The following is a 15,083-nucleotide window of genomic DNA, read 5'->3' on the forward strand; positions in this document are numbered from 1 at the left end:
GAGGAAGGGGGAAGGGAGGGGGGAAAGTTTAGCGGAGGGTGTTTGAATTAGGAGTTATCCCTAAAGAGCCTTTCCCCTGCTCTGATCCAGAGGGCAGCCCTGGGAAGAGGGGGCGGCGGCGGCCAGCAGCCCTGCAACATCTGTAAAACTTGCAGGAGGCGACGGAGAGGAGCGTGCGAGAGGGAGGAAAGCGAAGGGACAACTTTTCCGACACGTGAGTATCTCGGCGCGGTGTGTTTATTCTCCTCCTTCGGTGGCTGCGCTGAGCCAAAACAATGCCGGGCGGCAGGGCTGGGGGGGCAGACGGGCGGGACGGGACGGAGGGGTCCCCCCTTCCCTCCGAAAAGTGTCTAATACCAGGCGGTGGATTTAGCATTATTATTTTTTTTTCCGGTTCCCCTCCACTTCTTTTTCTCCTCCCCCCCACCCCCCCCGGCTCTTTTTGTTGAGCCAAATCGGAGATGTCAGTCAGTGCGGGTGAGTCAGAAGGGATCAGATTACAAGATCACTGAAACTGATGTGGGATCCGCGCACACCCCCCCACGGCGGCAGCGGCGCGGGCTGCTCCCCGCGGGAGGCGGGTAGGGATAAAACAGCCACCAACAGCGCCCGCCGGCCCTCCTCTGCCGCCCTTGTCCCGTGTGTGCCCCGCGCGTCCCCCCTCCGCCCCGGGAATGCCCGCCGGCCGCGGCGGGGGCCGGCTCCGCTAGCCGCGGCGGGAGAGCGGCTGGGGGCGAGCCGCGGCGGCCCCGGCCCTCGCCCATGGGCAGCGCGGGGGCTCGGCGGCAGCGGCGGCAGGTACGTACCCACTTGGGCGAGAAGTTCTTTGTTCCCCGGGCTACTTTCTCGTCTCCCCAGCGCTCCTTCCCCGCTCCCGGGCCCCCTTCCCGCTTCCCGAACTTGGAGGCGGGGGGCGGCAGGGGGGCAGCGAGGTGCCTAACCCCCAAAATGGCAGTCACGGAGCGCGGGAGCGGAGGCTGCGGGGGGAGGCGGGGGCAGCCGCCGCTCCGGGCCGGGCCGGCGGGGCTCGGCCGGTCACGTCCCGCGGCGGAGCTGCCGATTTGCGAAGGGCAGCTGCTTCTTTTTATCCCCCCCTCCTCCTTTTTCCTCTTCACCCGCCCTCCCTCCCCGAACAACTCCCGGGCGTTTTCACGCCCGTGAGGCGGGCCGCAAACTTCGCCGGGGTAAAGGCGCTGTCACATCTGGCGGGGTGGCGGGGCGCCCGGGGCCGGGGGGTGCGGGGGCGGCCGCGGCTCCCCACGGGCGGCCTCCCTGAGGGGAAAGCTGTGGCCCGGCCGGGTGCGGGGGGTGCGAGCGCATTTTCCATGCGGGGGGCGTGTGCGGCGCGGCGTGGGGCGCCCGTCCTCGCTGCCGCCGCTGCTGTTGGCACTGGGTCAAGCGGGGCGGCCGGCGGCGGGCCGGGCTGAGGGCGGGAGCAGCGGGGCGGCGGGCCGCGCTGAGGCGGGAGGCGCGGGGCGTGGGGGGCCGGTGGCGGGCCGGGCCGGCAACCGCGGCCCGTCCTCGCAGTCGCGGAACTTTGACGGGTCCGAGGAGGAGCGCAGCCCACGGTGGCCGTAGTCAGCCCGTAAAGCCGGGGTGGTGACACAACTCCCGCCCGCCGCCGCTGCCCGCTCCCAAATAAATCTCGCACCACGTGAAAAGGTAAAAGGAAATCCCCGCCGGCCCTACCTCACCCCCCGAATTTTCCTTTTAACCGTCTGATGCGTAGTTTTGATCCGGTCCTGTGGGTACGTTGTCCGTGGCCTTCTGCCAGTTCGTATGTAGATATATTTATGTAAAACATTTTCTCCCAGCTCCTTGCCAGCTGTTCCGCATTTTCCAGCTGCCACTTCAGTTTGAAATGATGGACTGTACGGATCTCAAAGAGCCTTTTAGTCCAAGGTACGGATAGCTGTCCGTTTGATACACTGTGTCACGTTTTAGAGGCTACTTGGCTAGAGGAGCGTTAGGTAGCAACCCACAGCAAAAAACACTCCTCGCTGTCGCACCCCTGCTCCTTCCCGCTTGGTTTTCAAGGCTCAATAAACGTGATTTTTTTAAAGTTTTTTTTTTTTTTTTTAAAGCTTCAGTGTGCAGACTTTATTTCTTTTGCGTGTGCTACAGAAAAACTTGGAAGCGAAAATTTTCAGGGGCCTGAGGGTATGTGGCTGATTAAATCAACAAACATTTTTCAGAGGGCACAGCTGCCCCTCTTTATAGGGCATGATGTAGGTACCTGTTTTGAAGCTGTTTAAATCGGTGGAATAGCAAGAAATCACCAAGTTTCTCCGTCTTACAAAATTGTTCTTGATGTGGTGTTCAGCGAGATTACCGATTGAAATCTGCAAGAACCGGCCTTAAGTAGTTTGAATATTTGTGCAATTGCATTGTAATTTGGAAAGGTGCCTCACTGATTGATTCCTATAATTATTTCATTTAGGTCCTTTATTAAAAATTAATAACGATCTGACAGTTTCTTAATTACATATGTCATGATTATTTTGAAGGAAGACGAATGCAGCGTTTTAAAAGTAAAGTAACCTTAAAACGTAAAAATTGCCGTGCCTGCACTACTATTTCGGTTGAGGAAATATATATTAAAAGTAATGGTGAATGAGTTTCACAATGTAAACTGTAGGCAGCCTCCTGAGAGTTTGTTTATATAATGAAGGTTTGGGTTTAACTACTGAGTATGTAAATACTTTCAGCTTAGTGTATAGGCCAATTCTAAAAACATAAATAATAGTAACTATGAGAGAAGGCTATTTTAAGGGGGAGGATTATGTGATTTTGAATGAGTAAGAAGAATGAGTAAGAAAAGGACTCCCTCAGAGTGTGTATATGTATTGTTTTAAGCAGCAGTGGAAGTAAAACTGGCTTGAGGTGCCTAGATGAATGCACTCTTGCATTCTGCTAATTGCACGTGGTTTTCAGTAGGACATGCTGTTTTCCAAAGCTTTTCTGTGGAAGTACTACAGAACAAAGACATCACCTGTGTTTTCCTGCTTAAGTAATGTTTTTGGCTTGAGAAGGCATGCAGTGGCCCAGGCAGCGTTTACTGCTACAAGTAGTCTGCAGTTGTGAAGGATACCTTGTGCATTTTCAAAACCAAAACCACTTTGTAATCAAGAAATTATAAGTATCGATGGTAATTTCAAAAGAAAGTAATTTCTGTTGATTTTGGAATTGGTGTTATAGGAGCCAAAACACTCAAGTCTTGAGATAACATTGTAATTTGTTCATTTTGCAGATTACTTGAATTTTTTAACAAGATAAATGTGTGCATTTGATACTGACCCATAAAAGTTCCAGTTACGCTTCCTGCCTTTTTTGGGAAAGCTGTTCCATTACCTGCACTCTGTAGCATGTTTGAATTTCAGCCTGCGAATTCCAGAAAGGAATGGTATATTTTTGTGTTGCCAGGTGTTAGTGAAAGGTTAGTCATCTTTGCCTGATAAATAAGGAATCTGATGGTTATTAAAGCAGGATTTATTTGGAGTTATGGAAGGAAGCAGTTTAATGATCGGTGTTGCGTGCACTCATCTATATGGAGACAGTAATGTACAAAGAAAAAGCAGACTTGAAGGAAAAGTGAATCAACGAGTCATGAAATCCTCAGGAAAACCTTAGTAATGGAATGTTAATGCTTTTAGACTATAGTAGATTACCTTAAAAGTCAGGCTTTTCTTCTTTATGCAATTGTTGTAAATCCCTAGCTAAAGAATACTTTGAAGAAGGGTTTAGTTTTTCTGGCACTCATATTCTGTAGTCATTCTGATTGTTTTGGAAGAGTCAAGAAATTTTCTGCCAACTTGCAGTTAGGCAATTAAAATGCTGAAATGGCTACAGAGGAAGCTTTTTATTCAACAAAAGGTTCAGCTGTAATAACGATTTCAAGTTGTATTTTAACCATAGGTTTTATAGACATCCTCCCTTTAGACTTTGTCATTTTTATATGGGAATTGATTTGTTATACTTAAAAATCAAATAAAATGAGACAGAATAAACAAAAATAGGGCCTGGGTACTGCTGCAAACTTTTCAAGTTCTTGCAGTGCATTTTTCATCTTTACTTTTATTTGATAGGTCTGTGAAATAGAGCTGTAGACTGGCAAAGACTTTAAATGAAATTTCACACTTTGATGATTTTTTTTAAACTTTGATATATTGACAGCAAAAGGAGCTGCAAAGCTTTTATATAACTTGAGCAGTAACGCCAAGCAGCAGTCAAACGTCTCTATGCATTTGTGTTTAACTGCAGAAGAAAAACATGTCCATGGGCAGTAGAGGGTTCTTATCAACTCCCTAATCCCAGATCCCAGCAAACCTTGAGGGCATGCCTCAGATCTTGCTGAAATCATTGTAGACTCTCACAGTTTGCAGATTAAGTATGCTATGTGTTCCTGGCTCCAACAACAGTTTTATGAGCTCACTAAGCTTCCTGTTTTAAGATCCTTTTCTGAAGTTTTTAGGAGCTGCTAAAGGCGATGCTGTCTATGGCAAGTGGTACTTGTTAATTTAGGGACACTTTGGATATTTCATTCTGTCTGTCAAAACAGCTAAAATTGCTATTTTTGCGTTGGAAGTCGAGTTGCACTGGAGGGAAAAAAAAAGAGCTCCATTAAAGAGGGATTCTGTTTTAACGTGTTTGTCAGTACACAAGGTTACAAAGTTTATACGAGGCTTGATTTGTTTTATAGGGGCTTGACTTTGACTGGGCTCTTAAAAAGGAGACTTTTTCAGTTGTAATTCTGAGTACAATGCAGCTTTTAGTACATAATTTCTGAGCCTCTTTTAACCAATTGTATTTGTAGCAGCTCATTAAACATACCTTTGAAGTTCTGGTTCTCCCTTAATTTTCAAAGAAGGGAAAATGTATTCTGCCAAGGGTGTGAATTCAGTGAATCAGGTAGTTAACCCTGGGATTTGTTGACCCTTCTGAAGGGATGGTTTTGCACCTCAAATTCAGTGTCCGATCTTCTTTTCTAGCTGCTAAATAGTTAACTCTTATGTTTTATTCACTGTAATCATGTTTATGTATTTGGTGTAATAGTTTTAATTAAAAAGGAAAATACTTATTGTCCAACAACATGTGTCATGTTATTCCCAAGAGAACTTGAGCCAATTTTGTGCTAAAGGTTATTCAATGAATGAAATTTTGAAAGCCCATTTGTCAAGGTACTGCACGGTTTCTGTTAGTTTTCAACCCCCAAATTCATTGTCTGCATGGCCCAGTCATTAGTCATCAGTGTATTAGTGCTGCCTTCAGGCAATGCTGCCCAGCACTTCTTCACACCATTATAACTCTAAAAGTGTACTCTGCCGACTGGTAGAATTACTGCTCTGATTTCCACTTGGCTGGGTTTGAGGTAAGTCCCCTCCCTACCTTCCAGCTCACTCTAATCCCTGCTTTCTTTTAAGGCAGCTTTCTGCAGAGATTTAGGGGAAAACTTTCTTAAAGGTTGTGCTGGCATCATACTGTGGTTTTGTTGTGGTATATGCTGTACATACAAATTGTACCTGCGATACCTTAAATGTATTAAATTGGCTGCTGATCTGAAGAGTTGGTTTCACTCTCTTTTTAAGAGCAAAACAAGAAATGAGGCAATACGTTGATTTGAAAAATGCCTGCAAAATTATTTCGATTACAACAAGGGATGTACTAATTGGGATAGAATGCGTTTGTCTCTAAATAGTTGCTGGGTGTCAGAACTGATAATATCAGAATCCACTACCAAGAGGTCTGATTGAATAATTTTCTTAGCTGAAGTTTCCACTCTAATGTCAAGTTATTTTTTGCAATCATTGCCAAGGCAATTAATCCTTTTTTTTTTTTTTTTTTTTTCAATGATGCTCAAAATACCGCTCTGTTCTTTTGGTATCTGATATTTAGGTCAGGGCTAAAGGACCCCAGTAACCTTTTGGTGATGTAGAGCTGAACATCCCCCAGCTATGTTTGCTGCTTCATATGATGCTGTTTTCTTTACATACAAATCTGTTACTGTCAAGAAAATCAACTGTGTGTAAAGAATACTTCATCCCACTGCTGAGTGAAGCCTTCATTAGATAAGATGTATGAATACCTGAAACCAAATAGTCAGAAACACAGATCAAGTTAGTGTCACTTCAGTACCATGTCTGCTGTTCTGAACCATGTATATTAAAATGAAATCTTAGTGCTACCGATTCTTAACTAACAGGAGGTGGTTCGGTGTGGTTTTGCTTGACCCCTCAAAAAAAAAAAAAAAAAAAAAAAAAAAGGATGCTTTTTCTTGGGAAGTGAGACAGCTGTATAATTCTGTGCTTACACTATTTGAACAGGGTCAGTGGATTGTGAAGTAATTTATACTGCAGCAGTTCAGAATTGTCCTGTCATTTTTTGTCACAAAAATGTGAAGGAGTCATGATGCAGTTTTACTACTGCTATGAGACAGGTGTAAAACCTAAAGTAAACTGTAAAAGCTGGAGATAAAGTTTTATAAAGTACCTTTCACACTTGAAGTTCTTCCTGGATATATGGAGCTCTTTTACGTGTTAAAACATCTGTGTTGGGTTAGAACGTGAAATTCTGGATAAAGGCATCCTTTAACCTGAGAGTATGCTGAGAAGATAAACAGGCTTCCAGGAATGGGACTGGTGATAAAAACATGGCACTTTCAAAAACAGTCTACTTGACTTCTTTAATCTTGTTTTTAAATGCTAATTGTTAAATATGGGATATAGTCTTGTCTTCTTTCATTTGCATATCATAGGTTGGGAACAGAAGGCACATCTCAATAAATGTATATTAAATATGTTCTTCCTTGAGCTCAGTTCCTGTGTAGATTGACGTTGATATATAGATCTAGTTTTGATTCTAAGGAAACTTTCATCTGTTTGGATTGATGAGATAAAGCAAGAAGTGTGAAGAAAGTGGTCATGCCATTGGAATTCACGTTTAGCTCTGGTGCTCTAAATTAGAATTTTTCTGCATTTTTCTGTGGCAGTTGCAGTGCCTTCTTATTGATGAACTAAATAAATTGTGATGCAAAGCACACCCATTACAGATGTTTGTAATTTGCTTTACCAAGCTGTTTGTCGACAAACTGGCAAGAAGGGAAAGAAGAAAACATCCTGCATCATCACCGTAAGTGGTCCTAGTGCTAATAACAATATCAGCAGAGGAAGTTGTAGGCTATGTTATCAACACAGCAACTCTTGCCAGTCATTCTCTTCTCTGCATATCCCTGTCCTTCCAATCTTGAGCATATGAATGCTCTGATTCAGGTTCTGTGTTTTACAGAAGGAAGTCACTGTGCTGTTATTTAAGTTTGTTTTGGATTTAATGCTGCTGATTTCCTGAAGAACGATAGGGGCAAAAACCGAGTGTAGGCTTGGTAGGGAAGTTGGAAGTGTCACTGCTCATTTTAAACTATTGCTACAAACATTAAAGTCCACAGTAGATTTCCCTCCCCCCCGCCCCCCCCCGCCCCCCCCCGCCCCCCCCCCCCGTGCTAATTCTTTTACAGCTAATCTTACTTTGACATAATTATTAGAGTTTTTCCTGTTGCAGAGTTTGAAGCACAAGGACACGTAGGACTGCAAACCAAGCAGTAATGCAGCTTACTGTGAATTTTCTAGCAATATGAGGCAGTTTAAATGGCCAGAGTTCTGGTTTCTTAAGGGTAAGTGCATTATGGGTTTTAAACCCATCGCCCACCATAAATATATTTACAGATTTGGAGACTTGAGAAATATGTGGCACTTCCTATATTTTAAGAAATAACCTTTGTTCTTTCCATTGTCTGTGTTTAGATAGTTTGTAAGAGAGTCAAAATGAGGAGTAAAGGAACCCAAGACCATGTAATTAAAATAACAAATGCTTAGATGTAGAGTTAATGACCTGGTTTGTTTGTTTGGTTTTGGTTGTGGGATCTGGGTTTTTTGGGGGGGGGTTGGGTGGTTTTTGTTTTTTTTTTTTTAGTTTTTGTTTATGTTTGGGGTTGTGGTTTTGGTTGTTTTGGTTTTTTTTTTTTTTTTCATTTTAAAGTTCATTTACTCTAAAGGCTCTTGGATAATGAATGGTTTATGAATTTTTACCTCAGAGGATACATCATATCTGAAATGTAAAGCCACTAAGATGTGTTGTAAGTTCTGACTCCGAATCCCTCAGCTTTGTGTTGGGTGTCCCCAAACAACTTTTGTGAAGGATGGGCTGGTTGGATATGGACAGTTTGACCTGAATCCTTCAGTGTTTTTATCCATTAAATTCTGTTTACTGGGTAGAAACTATGAATCACTTCTTTCCTGGCAGAAAGCTGTTTTATTTAGATACAGAGGTTAATCTGTTGAAGTAATATTAAAAACATTTAATTGGGGTTATTCTTAACAGCTTTCTAAATCCCGTAACAAAAGTGGAGATAATCTACTTCTAAGAGTATGTGGGTGATGTGTATTAAAAGCAATTGAGGTGCTGCCTGAGTAGAAAGTGCCACTTAGTGATCTTACTCTGTGTTTTAAATATTTTCAGAACTTTTGATAATCCAGTTTATCTGTAACAGAAGGATGTAAGCAAATGTAATTCCTCTGGAGTCAAGCAATTACTACACTTGATCAGTAGTTCAGTGTATGCTGTAGAGTAGTTTCTCACTTAGGATCTTAATCACGAGGATACTAATAGCACTGCTTTGCCTAGCTGATTGCCTTTGTGTTTGTGATCCTGCATTATTGTTGCCACAAGCTATTTAACCTATCAGGAACAGATCAGATCATCATTAACCAAGCTTTAGGTCTAGTTGTTTTTCAGTCTTCATGGGGGGAAGAAATCAAAGGAATGTAACACAGGAAAAGACAGCAGATAGTAATGAATTTGGAAAGATTGTATTAATACATGTGGTGCCCTGTAACTTCGGGTATTTTTTAATTTCAAGCAACAAATCCACCTATCTGATTCTGTCTGGGAGGTTGTTGCTTTTTCTTTTTCTCTTCCTTTCTAATTTTACTTTGCATTTGAGAACAGATTTAGAAGTATGCAGTCAGCAACTAGTGCAAATATAGATTATGTGTGTAATTTGAAGGGAGATAAGTATTGCAAAGTATAAGATACCTTTTTTTCCCAACCTATTAATGGTTTGTTGTGGTTTTATGTATAGTGGATATAAGACTATTATTTGTGCTGTTTGTGTCGGTCTTAATCCTGTTGTGGCCAGTTGTCTCAACAGGGAGGAATCTGAAAAAAATTTGCCCAGGAGCAGTTAGTGGAGGCTGCAGAATTCTGGTTTAGCTTACAAAGAACTGAGAAAAGATAAAACTATTTTAAAAAAACGTGTAATATTTAGAGTAGTTCCTATGGCTATTATAAAAATGGTGAGATCTACCAAGAGGTTAATGTGGCAACTGGAAGATAATTCTTAAAACGTCTGAGCACTTGTGTATTTTTCAGCAAGTGCTGTCAGGGTAACTTAGTGCAGCTTTGCCAGCAGGTTTGATGGAAAGCAATGCTGAAATCTAGGTGGATTTTGGAAGTTAAATGTACCTGAATCAAGCCTTTATAAATCAGTGTGAAACAGCTCCTGTATAATAGCTTAAGATTGTCTCATGTAAATTTTGCATTTGAATGTATCTGAACAAGACACGTTTTTTTTTTATCCTTAAGTGATCCCAAGGAACAGTGTAACCAGTTTTGATAAAATTGATAAAGGGTCCTATATGGTTGAGAGAGACTGTAATTTCCTGATTGTTCTTCATGTCTCCCCTTGTGTTTTTCACTTTCATACAGTTGTGCTGTTCAAGATGTATTGTATCCCCAAAGACTGCTTCCAGTAGTGTGGATCAAAGTAGTACCTATGAACGCCCTAACTACCCAGAGTCTTTTCTGAAAAATTAAACCTGCTATGTTTGCTTGCACGCTGATTGGGGTACTCTGGTTGCTGATGGCAATCAGGATGAACTTCCCTACCGCTGATGTAATGATGATGAATGCTGTGACACTGCTATTTCAGACAGCTCTTCTCAGTGGATGCAAACCACTTGTTAATGAATTGAATACAACTACAAGCAGCATCGAATAAAACAGGAAAAGGATTTATTTATTTACTTATTTATTTTCTATGTCCCCAGCACATTAGAAGATATCTCCCTCAAAAAATATAACAAATAAAGGCAGGAGAAGGTTTAAGTTCACAAGAAACATAAACCAGTGTAACATGCAGATTGAGAATTTTAGATACTAATTGCTGCCCAAGCAGGACTGAAGCACGTAGTCTTGTTGAAGTCAGTGGGCCTATTCCTGTGAATAAAGATTTGTATGAGCTGATCTCTAAAACTAATGTATGCAATATAAATGCAATGATTTAAAAAATAATTCGGAGAGGAGGAGCACAGAGCTGAAGATTTCTTGGAAAATCAAAGTGTATGTTCAGAAGAGGTCATGTTTCCTGCTCTTCCAGGCAGAGGGCTGTTCCACTGGTTTCGGTTGGTTGGCACTGTGAGTAAATGAACAAAAAGATTTTTTTGCTCCCCAGTATATTAATATGATTATTTTTACTACTGTGAGGCACACTTTTATGACCAGCATACATAAGGGCCGGAAATTATATAATTTCAAATTGCTTGAAAGAATTTTTTTGTTTGAAGTACGCTTCCAACGTACTGTCATTTGTTGAAACTCTTTTTAAAAGAGAGAGTTTTCCTCGTTTAACTAGTTCATTCCAGTAGCTTGTTCCTAAAATTCCTCCAATTTAATATGCAATTGGTGAAAGTTTACATTTGTGGTATATAGAGACACACCTGCAGGCAGGTTACTGTTTTGAGAGGGATTACGTTTAAAATGGGGATCTGGAATTAATTGTGCAGTGGGTTCAGGCTTTAGGGAAATTACAAAAGGTTCAAGCATGGTTGAATGGGAAAAAGCCATGAATGTTTGCTTTCAGGAAGGAATGTTTATCCCTCTATTTACCTATGAAAGTTCAGGCTTTTGCCCATATACTATTATAGCATTTTCTTGCCATTCATATGCACATGGAGATGCTGTATAGCTGACAGAAGCTAGCTTTCTGTTTTTTTGAAAGCATTGCTCCTTGCTGCAGAATATTGTTTCAGGCCTGGGGGCAGGAACAGGGAAGTCACTGACCCACATGCTGGGGACAGCCGTGTACACCATAATATAAACCACTTTGTATTTTAATGTGAGGACGTCGTCAGGCTGGCTCGTTTTTGGAATGCTTTTTGATAGGGGTTAGCAGACAGTAGAAAGAAATTGTCATACTGTCCCAGATGTATGTTTGTTGGGGTTTTTTTGTAGGCTGCAATTCTTATGTTTCAGTACAATTTTTGAGAGAAAATAAAAATCACAGCCAAAAATAAGGGGAATTATTCTAGAAGATACGTGTGTCTGGTTTGTGGTTTCAACTTGGGCTTAAATTTGTCTTCAGGAAGAAAAAAATGAAAAGGTTTTTGGGGCACCATACTGATTTCCAGTTGACCGCTTCCCTATTGGGCATGCTTGGCAAACCATACCAAAACATGTACCTCTGATTATTAGTCCTGCTGTCTCTCCTGGCTTTCCTTACTTTCCCAGCTGTGCATCCCACCAGGTAGTTGGTATGGCACTGAGCGTAACTGGAGCTGCTGGAATTCTTGCAGATGCCCTTGCCACATGTGCGGGTTGGGAGCGGAGGATGGAAGGCACGGGAGGAACATCTGCACAGCTGGAGCCGATGGCTCCTTGTGGGGGGTGTAGAGCCAAGTAGGAAAGTCTACTCTTGTGGTGTTCCCTCTTACACACTGACATGAATAAAAGCAGCCTTCTGGATGTAGACTAAGCAGAAATGAACCAGAACAGGTACCAAGAGCAGATGTTTATATTAGCTCATGGCCGATTCTGCAATTTTCTGACCAGAAATTCACTTTAAGCTGCTCCTTTAGTCCTCTGTTCTGTACTGTTGTCCATGCTAGGTAGCGTAAAACAGGAAAGTGATAGAGAGTGGTGGGAAGTATGGAATTATGTCTACTAGTCTTCCATCCATTAGAGAAAACAACCCCAAAGCACCCAAAATCTCATTGGTAGGCTGTTGGGGAAAGAAAAAAAAATAACCGAGAGAATGGATGGCTGCTAGTCTGAGCAGCCCTGTGTTGCGCTTGAATTGCAGGTGATCCAAAGATGCTTCTTAGGAGATTAAAGCTGTGTTAACTCCTTACACTCCTTTCATCTCCTTTCTTTTCTGAGCAGTGGTAGGATCAGATTGTAACAGAGGTCCTATCTTGCCGTGGTGGAGATAAGTGAGGGCTTCTTGCTCCTCTCTGCACAGGCAGCTGTGTAACAGGCAGTGGTGGAACTGCTCTTAATACCTGTCATCATTTTTGTCACCTTTGTCTAAATGTTTCAACTCTGCTGGCCTTGTGAAACAGGTGGTAGAGTATGTGGCTTCTTCCTTTCTTGTCGAGTAGGGAGCATAATTGTTTTCTTTCATGATTTTTAGCCAAAAAAACCAGGCTTGAGAACCAAGGACGGAACAAGATGGGGGAAGTTCTGCAGCTTCCCCTTCCAAGCTCTCAAAGTCAAACTCTAATGTAAATGAAGATGCTGCTTGAATAGCAGAGTTGGCTCTTAGGAGGCAAAACAGAAGAAAGATAACCACAACTGAAAATGTATAGCTTTTAAAATTACTTCAGAGATAGCATTGAAAGTTATTATTTTTAGAGAATATTAAATAACTCAAAGGAGGGTAGTCAGAGCACAGAATGGTACATTGGACTTACTCATGTAGTGGCTGGAGGCTGGGTAGAGGCAGGTTTTGGTGTCCAGTGTGGCCAGGGCTCTACAGTGGAAACAAGCATGTTCTTGTCAGCGTGAACAGCTTCGCAGCTGTGCCAGCCTCCCATAATTGCTGCTAATGCAAGGGATTGAAAAGCCTTATGTATGTATATCATAACTGACCAAAGCTGTGGGTGCTCTTGGATGAGGTGTGCAAGGGGAAAGGGGGAGAAAGTGTGAGAAATTTGGAAAGGTGCTACTTACAAAGCTCATATGAGATCTTTCCTCAAGGAGCTCTGTGCAGTGCTGGCTACAAGTGAGGCTGTTGCAGGTTGAGTATGGTTAGATCTCTCCTGCGTCCTATTTGAACACACCTGACATTCCCCTTTGTGTTCTGGTAGGAAGTCATTTTGCAGATCACAAGAGTATTTATAGCACTTTCAAAGGCAGATCTTGAAAGTACTTTACGGTGGCAGGCAGAGCTTTGTTTTTCCTGGTTTTAGCAAGAAAGAAACTCAAGGGAAGAAAAATGCCTTGCCAAAGGTTAGACCAGTAGGCCAGTGGCAGAGAGTGTCTGATATCTAGTCCAGTTCCCTGGCTGTGCTGCCTAGCTAAATAATGATTTGTTTAGTGATTGAGCTGTTCTTTGATCCCTACTATATAACAATGAGGCTTTGGAGGGGTTTATTGTGCTATTAAAAAGAACTCCTACTAGGGAGGTGGGAAGAGGAAGGTTTACTAGACAGCTGTGTTTGTGATGAATTGGCTTTGTAGCCTTTTTTGGGGGTGGATTTTTTGTTTTTGTTTTTGGTTGGGTTTTTTTGACTGTCAGAATTGGGCAAACAATGTTGCTAATGTAATTACACTTCATTATAGTTTACTTTGTGGCTTGTTTTTTATTTAATTTAAATGTTGTTCTAGAACACTGCAACTTCCTTCTATTTCAGACCCCTTTAGCTAATGACTCGGTGCTCCTCAGAACTGAAAACACTCTCTCTTTATTTATTATTATTTTTTGTTGTTGTTGCCTAGGATTGTGTTGAAATTACTGAGGTACCCAGGTAGTTTAGTTCTAAGCCTGGTGTGTGCTGAATATTGGTGATTTGTGTAAAGCTTACTGGGACAGACTGGTGTGCATCAAGCTAAGCTGCAGACCAGTGCTTGGAAATGCTTGTGTTCTTTACAGCCCAAGATCCCTGCAGTCTTGGGGCCTGGCATGGGTACACTGCTGTACAAGCAGCGTTACCCTTTCGGAAGCTTGTGAGCTTCTTGGGATTATGTCAGGAATGTAAAAGCTCTGAGAATAAGGAGAAGTGATCTGCAGGGTATAAAATGAATGTATTACTGGAGATGACATACAACAGCCAGGAAAGGCAGAATAACCAGACACACACCTCTGCAGAGTTTTCCATTTTCAGCATTTTCCTGCAAAAGAAGGCGATCTTGTTATCTGCCACTAGCAATATTTGCCTTTCCCCGTGGTTTTCAGGTTGTTGCTCCAATGCACTTTTGTTTGAGTTAGATTTCTGAACAAACAAAGTGAGAGGTGTTTACACTGGTAGGACAAGGTGTAGAGATAGACAGGATAATTCTTGCTGCAGTGTTTTCGGATAGCATGAATGTTGAAAATTAAATATTTGGCTTCTATAGTCAACATGAAGGTCTGTCTGGGTTTCTTTTGCGTTTGGAACAATGCTGTAGACATAGTATAAAAGTACTGGCTTTTTTCCCTTGGGTCCATTAAAACCCTACAGTCTTGAAAAAAATGGACCTACCCATCAAGCAGCGTAGTGGTTTGTGATGCTTATTCTCTTCAAAGGCAAATATACTTATTTTTGGTGTTAGTGTTTCCTTAAATTCCTCAGGAATTCATGCATGGAAACATGGTTTGATGGGCATCCAGAAATGGCCTGTGGACCGCTAATTCAGTTGTGCTGCAGGCTCTTCTTCAGGTGAGAGGTGTGAGAGGTTTTGGGCTGTGCTTTCCAATAGTATTTAAAGTTTGTGATTCTCTTATTTCATTCAGGTATTAGTACAAGGAGAGCTGAAGTAATGAGAAGTCATCATGGAGGCGCAGTCCCATAGCTCTACCACGACAGAGAAGAAAAAAGTGGAGAATTCCATCGTGAAATGCTCCAGTCGAACAGATGTCAGTGAGAAAGCTGTTGCCTCCAGCACAACTTCCAATGGTGAGTAACAGCAGGGATTTACTAGCAGCCAAACCTACAGTAATTTTATGTTCACTGCATTCCTTGTGAATTGAGCATTTGCACCTGGATCAGTGTTTGTTCTAAGGAAAGGCTAAAAAATATGAACTAGGGGGGAGGGTGGTGAGGTGGTGGAAAGTGGTA

At 42.4% G+C, this 15,083-nt stretch overlaps 1 protein-coding gene across 2 annotated transcripts in view; it reads left to right on the forward strand.

Moving 5' to 3' along the window:
• Nucleotides 1–46: 46 nt before the first annotated feature.
• The window catches only part of GLI3 (GLI family zinc finger 3), a 215,560-nt gene continuing 200,523 nt past the window's right edge, over nucleotides 47–15,083 (forward strand). For both annotated transcript variants that reach the window (XM_037386917.1, XM_037386918.1), the window contains exons 1-2: nucleotides 47–214; nucleotides 14,759–14,921. In XM_037386917.1, coding sequence (XP_037242814.1) covers nucleotides 14,798–14,921 — 124 coding nt within the window. In that variant the 5' untranslated portion in view covers nucleotides 47–214; nucleotides 14,759–14,797. The remainder of the gene's footprint in view (nucleotides 215–14,758; nucleotides 14,922–15,083) is intronic.

The sequence above is a fragment of the Falco rusticolus genome, chromosome 4 (assembly GCF_015220075.1).
Source record: "Falco rusticolus isolate bFalRus1 chromosome 4, bFalRus1.pri, whole genome shotgun sequence".
Lineage (NCBI taxonomy): Eukaryota > Metazoa > Chordata > Aves > Falconiformes > Falconidae > Falco > Falco rusticolus.